Source organism: Egretta garzetta, unplaced genomic scaffold (genome assembly GCF_000687185.1).
Source record: "Egretta garzetta isolate BGI_Z169 unplaced genomic scaffold, ASM68718v1 scaffold215, whole genome shotgun sequence".
NCBI lineage: Eukaryota > Metazoa > Chordata > Aves > Pelecaniformes > Ardeidae > Egretta > Egretta garzetta.
Window position 1 is genome coordinate 5190177 of NW_009259719.1, and position 8687 is coordinate 5198863.

Sequence of the window (8687 nt, forward strand, 5' to 3'; positions counted from 1 at the left end):
CAGATGCTTGCAAGTATCCAAAACCTTCTGTGAAAATTAAACAAGAGGGGATTGTAACTTCCTGCCAGCAACAGCTTTAAAATGGGGTCACCATGTGGATACATAAATACAGAGACAAATTTATGAAAAAGGAGACTTAGAGCAAGGGAAGAAGAAAAATAATAAAAGGGGATGTTCAAAAGTCACTGAAGGCCATCATAATAAACCAGAAAGAATTAAACCTTTCCTTCAGCATGTGAGTAGGAAAACAACATCAGTTCTCATTAGCATAATAATTGATCTCATCCCACCTGAGAGGTGTTCCAAAGTTGACTGAAAAAAAACATACATGTGATTACGGAATCAGTACCCACCTGGCTGTCAAGAAGCCTGTCAAGCCATTTAAATTGATTGACAATGAGACGGGGAAAATTTGTTCCAAAGGTGCCCACGCTAGAACAGCAGAAAAAGTGAAACACAGGTTAGTCAGACCTACCAACAGACTCAAAAGCTTTGCTGCTGATCAGCAAGACCATGAGATGCAATTCAAATTAGCCAACTATCAAAATCATATTATGAAAATATCATTAGCACCCCTACAGATTTTAGCACCGCCTAGGAAGAGCCCTACTTCTTACTTGCTACACACATAAAGCAGGGATACTGTCAGCCTGCTTCAGTACACTACCAACAGGTACTTCCTAAGTTATAGCAGAAAAATCAAAGCATAGAACGTGGCCTTACTTCAGATCTCCTGTGCTACCATAAGAGTGGCTACACTAGCTTCGGGTAACTCTCCTTTGAGCCCAGTATCCCCATCCCCAACTGTAGTATCAGATGCTTTTGGATAAGTTTTGAGTAACAGGGCAGAGCCATCTTTTCACAGAGTTTCCACTCAGCCTCCAACAATAAGCAGGCTAGCAAATCTCCAAGGCAGAAGCTGGTATGCAGACCATGGTGTCTGCTATCCAGCAGTACATTTATCCTCCGTCAATTTCCCTCAACTTTATAAAAAAAGAAAACAAAAAAAAAAAACCCAAACCACAACTGCATGTAATTTCTGACCTCTGAATTCTGCAATACTGAATTCAACAGGGTAATTATGCATAATCTGAAATAGTACTTCTGCTTTTTTTGTTTGCTGCCTTGCATATTTAGAAACAGTGATTAAACCTTCCTCAGTTACCTTTTCTAAATCTTTCTTGCTTTTACAGACCTCTGTCGTCTCTCTGCCAGTCACCTGCTTTGAAGGCAGGCAGAATTCTATTTTATTTAGAATATTTTTCCCTACTTACCTAGAAACCGTTCTACTACATTTTTGTGACAGCCTGACCAAAATGTGATTGTACTATGCATTTACAGGGACATGATGTTTTCCATTTTGTTCCCAATTCCTTCCCTAATTTGTTTTTAGAAAGTTTGCTGCTTTGACTACTGCTAAGCATGGAACTGATTCTAAAAATAGGAAACAAAAAGAAGCACCCATACAAGATACCTTTCCTCAATGAAAACACCCAGTTTGACATTGTATTTATACAATCAGGATTATTTTTACTCTGATTTTTTTTTACAAAACAAGGTTTATGCAGCTGTACTAAGATGCCCTCCCTCTTCTGTAACTTCTGGTCACACTGGTCTGTGAGCACATATGTATCAATAAATTGACTGTTGCCAAATGGCATGAATAAACCAAGTTCTCCCTACCCTTCCTACAGTAAGTCAATAAACTGAGTGTCCTCTGTCCAGGCATCAACTGGCATTAAACCTGCAGAGGTCTGATAGGTCTATGCTTTTACATCAGATTTGGGAGAAATTGGCCAGTCAGCACAGGTGTGGTTACAGACTATCTGTAATGAATGTTGTTCCATAATTAAACAAAACGAAAACCAGCAGAAATTCCATTGAAAACAACTCTGTTGTCCTTCACAATTAGTTTTAGATTAGATTATCCTGAAAATTATTACCATAAACTGTTACCTCACTTTTCGTTTCCTTTTTCATTCAGGAACATGCTGAACAACCCGGATCTCCATGGGACCATCCCCCTTCTACTGCAAAACAGACCACTTCTTTCTTCCCTCTCACCCCCCACCCCCCGTTTTTAACTGGCCATTAATACATAGAAGAAACTTCACTCTTCTTACGGTTTGATAGGAGACAACTGCAACAACAACAATTTTTAAGACTTACTAAAGGGTTCACAGCACAATTAACAGCTTATCACCTTTACATCCAAGATCCTTTAGAATTCTTGGGTGAAAACAATTCCATCCTCCTGACCAACTGTGTTAAACCCTCCTCTAACAAGATTTTAGTCTAAGACAATTTCTCAGACTGAACCTCTGTACAGCATTTGTATCCTGCTTGATACTCAGCACTGAAACAAATACTGTATCAGCAACAGCCTCAGCTTCTTTCTGTGCCTTGACCTGCTCCACTAACTCTGTAATGAGCATCCAGGGCACTGGAAAAAGAGCTTAAGTGTTCAGGTCTTGCCTATGTTGCACCTCAAGATGTCTCACTCACAAAAACCAACAGATGCTTTTTCTATTTTCCTTGTTCGAAGACAATCTGTATTGTCAAAAGGAGGTCTGTTTGCATCTAGCAGCCTCCTAGAACTCTGCCAGCCCCTTTCATCTTTGCTTAAACAATGAGACACTCCGTAGTCCCTCTGCTGAAATACTTCCAAGCTTGCACCAGTAGCTACAAAAAGCATAATGAATCATGAGGTATGTCTGTATTTCTGCTTCTATAAATTTGTCTTCTGCTTTATGCACCCAGAAGTTTCAAGTCATGGTACCTCACAGATAATTTTACACACGTATGAAGAAAAAAGCATCAGTGCAAACATCCAGTCAGGTAACTTTGAAGTTACAGTTAAATTCAAACAGCTGGTGACTGTCCAAAAGAAAATGTCATTTCAAGGCAGAGAGAAGATAGTCTACACTCACATGTCAAAAAAGAATTCGGGGATCTTTTCCAACAACAGTGTTATGACAGCAGGCTAAAAGAAAGGCAAAAAGACAGTGTTAGGATGATGATTTCCTGCTTGTGACAATTTCCCTGCTGTGGCATTGCCACAAAACCTGACCTTTCACAAAAGATGAAATATGCACAGAGAATAAAAGACTCAAAAAGACAAATAAAAATATTTCCTGTATAAGAAATCTCTTCCCCAATGCCAGAAGGAGGCATGCAGCCTGCAAGCTGAAAACCACAAATGCTGAGAGTGGTATAAACTATCCCCATCATCTAATAGAAGCAGAGCATACGGGCAGGATGTACAATTCCTCTGGGCCAAACAAAGCTCTCTTTCTCAGGCCCTTTGAGTTGCTTTTCACCACACAGGAATCTAAAGCATCAACTTTAGATAAGTTTGAAAACAGCGCCCACACACTTTTGTCATTCTCTTTGCAGGTCTAATTCTTCCCCCCTTTAATCATGGCCCAAATGAAATTGTAAAAATTGTATTTAAGACAAGAACTTCTAAAGCATTTTATTTATAAGAGGATTTAAATCCACAGCTGCTCCAAGGTTTCCTATGCCTCGGTGAGGTATCTATAATCTTCAACTCCACATACACCTTGATGCAACTTGTATACAACTTAACAGAACTTGTTTTTGCCAGCAGGTCGCTCAGCATCTTGCCCATTTTTAAACACCTCCAAGATTCAAATTCCTCCAATAATGGAGTTTCCGACACCTCTCTAGCCTACCTGTTCTAGCACTTAAGGAAGACATTCTCCACAGTGGAAGTGGTTATATCCTATCAGAATTTCCCATGGTTGAGCTGAGCCATCATCTCTCATCCTGCCCCTGATCACCTTTGAGAAGAGTCTGGCTCTGGTTTCTTTACACCATGCAACTAGATATTTGAAGACCACAAGATCTCCCTTAAACTTCTCTTCTTAAGACTGAACAAACCCAGTTCCCTCTGTCTCTTCTTGTATGCCATGTACTCCAGGCCCGGAGCATCTTTGTCCCTGAAGAAATTGGACACTGTTCCAGACGCAGCCTCATCTGCCTCACAACTAGTTCTACTAATACTCTACTTATGTAAGCAAAAGGATCCCTAAATAAATCAATGCCACTGTAAAGAGCAAAACAAGGTGCCCATACCTGTAAGATCTTAATTCCAAGAAGCAGTTTAATGAGGCTTTCACAATACGAGTGCACCAGAGTCCTGCAAGATGAAAGATTCCACTACAGTTGTAATAAAAACATGTTAGGAGAACTCTTTCCATTACTGTTTGTTTTGGTTTTTTTTTTTTTTGAAAACACAACAACCTATGGTAATGCATGGTAACCACAGACACACACAAAAAAATTTAAAACTGCATTTTAATTCTGAACCAGCTTACTCTCTACAAGACTAGTGTGAGCTGGAAATGCGAAATTCTCTGTGGCTAAGCTGTATCTCCTGGCAAAACTGTCAAAAAACAGTTGGCCTTCCACAGCTTTGTCAACATTTTTTTTCCCCACGCCATAAAATGCCATGGAGCCCAAAACATGCCACAGGCAGCTAGTAAATTCTGTGACTTACCCCTTAAACTTACTGCTATTAAATAGCAACATATTACAGTAGCCACTTTTGCAGAAGAAACAAGTCTTGTTGTGTATGTGCTGGAGCTATGGCCTTTCCCTCCACCCTGCTGAATGTTACATGACATTTAAATACATTACAAAATACATTTTCTCTGACCTCGACCCCTCAGTCCGTATGGGAGTGCATGGCAAGAGACAGTTCTTGAACTGGTTTCTGTCCTTGATATGAGATTCCAAGCCGCTGATAAATTGCTTCACAACCTGCAAAGCAGAGAGAAGTTACCCTCTTCTTGAAAAGACACCCTGATCAACTGATGTCTTTTAAGATGCTCTTTGTGAGCAGATGATGAGAACGGGGAAGAGCTAGCCAGGGAACTGCAGACAAACAGAAACGGTGATGGAAGGAAAGCTGGATAATAAATGAACTCTAGTCAAAACCATTTCCAAAAGGAAACACTAGTTGTTCTGCAGAATAACTCTAAAGCAACAGTCTCACATTTTACTTTGATTCAAAAGGGTTTTGCCTTTCTTCCTGTTCAGCTGAGATGGAAACACTTAATGCGGTAAGAGCTGCACCCAAAAATATTTGTAGGATTCAAATCACTGGCCTCAGGACTTTCACGCTAGGCTTGTTGACTGGAGAGGAGCACCACATTGTGGCAGTTCTAATGCTGCCAGCTCCCAGCCAACACAAAACCAAACACCGCTTCCACTAGAAAGCTAAGCAAATTATTTTTCTCCCTTAAGAGTCTTTGTCTATTGAATAATATTGCCAATGAATTACTTTGGCGGGGCAAGGTGGTGGAAGTGCAGCACTTTTTCTTGGAATTGTGCAAAACAAACTTGGTGCATGCACACCAAGGCTGGTTTAACAGAGGCACATGTTGGTTATCTTTATGTCTGACTATCCCGATATAACAGCTGAGAAGAGACAGATACAGCAGAAGGACAATGGGACCAAAAGGCCGGAACAGCAACACAGAGAATGAGAGTCTGGACCACAGAAATCCAAGATAATCTACCATGTTGCATACTTTTGTATAAGACTAGCAGGGACAGGCAGCTCCACTTTTGTCTTCTTCTACACAGCAAACAGTTTTAAAGCTGGCTCCTGCCAAAGCACAGTCTGTTACTTACGCCTGGGTAAGTAGGGTGCTTCTCCAGGGCCAGGCAGAGCTTCTTCTGGAAAGTCATTTGATCTACAGCTAAGGAGAAAGTTTAAAAAGAAAATAATGAACCAGACACATTTTATCCAACAGCTACACTAAGGACAAGCTCTCAAGCCCGTCCACCAATACTTCTGCATCCGCTCTATTGAGAAGCCCAGTTAGCAAAGGCCTAAGGGGTATCACCACTTGTGTTTTCTCCAGTCTGGGCTGCGAGTAGCATTGAAAAGTCTTAATACACAAATTCCTGAAGGCGTTGTCTGAGCCAAAAGGCAACGTGACATGTTTGTCTTCTTGTTTCAGAGCTCCTGCCTCTGTAACTCAATACTGTAATCACAGATGCAGTCTAATCTTATTCCACATACCTCCCATAATCTTTCAGAAGTCTTTTGATCTTAGCATGTATACACCCAAAAAGCTGGTATAATGAGTTTAGGAGCTGTGCAATTCAAGAGGTGTATGACAAATTAGAGGCCAGATGAAGGTTTGCTTTAACTTTGGAACAAGCTGGCTCAAGTATTTTTGCTCTGCAAGTAAAACGCATCTTTACTTCATACTAGTCATCTTTGCAGGTTTCCAGATACAAGCAGAGAGGGCAAGTGTTAAACCCATACCTATTTCATTCTGTCCCTCCCCAGCTTTCAGTACAATTCCTGATGTTCTAAGGAGCTCTTCAAAGACTCCCTCATTCTCCACTCCGCCATGTGCAGAAGCCTTTTCCTTCTCAGAAATCCGCGACTTCTTTGTTTCTGAGAAAACAAGACATGCTGCATCAAATACGCTCTGCAATAAAAATAGCAAGGATCCTGCATATAAACAACTAATTCAAAATTAACCTTCTAATAAGAAATTAGAGGAACACGGGAATACACTTATGGGACCAGACCAACAAACTGTACTGCTATGCGATGGCAGTCATTAGCTGACTCAGACGCCAACGCACAGATCCTATAAAGCAGTTACCCCTGCAGCATGACATCGGGAAGGAACATTCCTTTACTCACCCCTTTTAGTGATCCATAACCAAAGACAGTTAAGACACATCTTCAGCGACTTACTGGGAAACATACTCACTAACAGATTATGAGCAACGCTAGAGCACATCCTTTCCTCTGGACTAATAAGGACAAGTTTAATACATCCCATCAGACCTGTCGCTTGGGTATCCACCCATCTGCTAAAGCAAAAGAAATAACTATCTTCCGTCCAGATATGTAGAGAGGTTATCTTGGTTTGATTTATAGATACCAGTTTTGATCAAATGTGATTAATCTGCAGACTCTGAGGGAAGTGAAGCTCAAGATAATAAATACTGATCAAAGGTATGAGAACAGAGGGACTGAGAAAAGATACAACACTGCTTTTAGCACTGTTGTTTTATTGTGATTTATTAAAAAAAGTATTCAACGATCAACAGTGTCATTAACAATTAGCTAGTAGCAGTATCGAAACTGTCACTTTGGCCTTCTCCCTGCCTGGGTGCCGCTGCCTTTACCAGGGGGTCTCCATTCCCTGTAAGATTATACCTGAGCACCTACTCGGTAAGTCTGTCTTGCAGCTCTCTCCAGAAGCATCAGTTTTTGACAATTTCCTTTTTGAAACCATGGTAGCGAAACCTTTGTTATCACCTATAAAAACGCAAGAAAAAAGACAAGTGAGCAAAAGATACATGACTCTAATTCAGGTTTTTTTAAGCAAATCTAGAACATATTAGTGAATTGTGAAGGAAAATGCTCCAGAAAGTGAAATTGCTCAAAGAAGAGCAGATTGCCTGGTTAACCAGTATCACACCACATTTTTCTGCTGTACAGGTTGAGATTTTAGAGCTCATCATATTTAAAGTGTAAGACACCACTTTTTCTAAGATTCGGTTCCTCATAAAACAAAGCATAGCTTTTCTTTCAGATGCCAGGCAAATTAAATGGCAAATTAAACTGAGTAACTAAGAGGTCTCAGATGGTATCCACTGATCTAAACTTGTGACCCTCTCTCCATGCCCAGAGAAAGCTACAACAGATAAGCAGTTTAGCCAGCCATCAGCCATGTTAGCCAACCCCATTCTTGTTTCTCACCCAGCACCACCACAAGAAGAGTTCTGTCAGCACAAACCTCCATCCGACTTGTCCTCATTTGGTGGATGGCAGTGATTAAAAGAAAAAAATAAATCTTAGCTCACCTTAGAATTGTTTAGGTTGGAAAAGGCCTTTAAGATCATCAAGTCCAACCATTAACCCAGCACTGCCAAGTCCACCACTAAACCAGGTCCCTCAGCACCACAGCTACACGTCCATTAAATACCTCCAGGGATGGGGACTCCACCACCCCCCCAGCCAGCCTCTTCCAATGCTTGACAACCCTTTCTGTAAAGAAATTTTTCCTAATACCCAATCTAAACCTTCCCTGGCGCAACTTGAGGCCATTTCCTCTTGTCCCATAGCTTGCTACCTGGCGGAAGAGACCAACCCAGCCCCCCCCCCAGCTCCCCCGTCCTGCCAGGCAGTTGTAGAGAGCTTTAAAACTTTTAAAATTATTTTTAAAAATATGTTTGATCATCTCATGCGCAATTTCATCTATTTGGCAGAGTTATTCAAATGAGTTATATAAAATATGAGAGCGGAAGCAGAACAATTCCCCAAAAAAGCGTGATGAGCCATTAGCAGCTCCTCTGGAGCCGGGGTGCAGTGCTCACCCCCGGGTACTCCTCTCTGCATCAGATCCACTCCCAAACGCTTGGCAATGCCCGGGGCAGCCAGCTGCCCCCACATGCGCACTGACAGGGCAGCTTGGGGTACACAGAACTTTCGCCACCTGCAGCTTGGCAGCGCCAGTCTCCTCAGGCGGCGGAGGCCAGCCGCACCCCGAGGCCGGGCTAGCGCTTCGGCGGGCAGGCAAGTTTTAAAGCCGTTTTTGTGCTCTTGATAACAAACAGCCAGGTTTTGCCCAAACGTGGCTCAGAAACGCCGTCCCAAAGCACACCGGCCCCGGAAAGCATCGCCA

The 8687-nt window shown here is 41.8% G+C and overlaps 2 protein-coding genes across 2 annotated transcripts in view; one reads left to right on the forward strand and one right to left on the reverse strand.

The window, feature by feature from the left end:
• FANCD2 (FA complementation group D2) overlaps positions 1–8455 on the reverse strand; it is a 50416-nt gene extending 41961 nt beyond the window's left edge. Inside the window, exons 1-8 of the mRNA XM_035894661.1 lie at positions 8380–8455; positions 7229–7318; positions 6305–6439; positions 5662–5729; positions 4682–4785; positions 4099–4162; positions 2931–2983; positions 354–432 (exon numbers count right to left, since the gene is read on the reverse strand). Coding sequence (XP_035750554.1) covers positions 354–432; positions 2931–2983; positions 4099–4162; positions 4682–4785; positions 5662–5729; positions 6305–6439; positions 7229–7318; positions 8380–8455 — 669 coding nt within the window. The remainder of the gene's footprint in view (positions 1–353; positions 433–2930; positions 2984–4098; positions 4163–4681; positions 4786–5661; positions 5730–6304; positions 6440–7228; positions 7319–8379) is intronic.
• Positions 8454–8687, forward strand: part of EMC3 (ER membrane protein complex subunit 3) — a 6035-nt gene continuing 5801 nt past the window's right edge. Inside the window, exon 1 of the mRNA XM_009639336.2 lies at positions 8454–8578. Coding sequence (XP_009637631.2) covers positions 8454–8578 — 125 coding nt within the window. The remainder of the gene's footprint in view (positions 8579–8687) is intronic.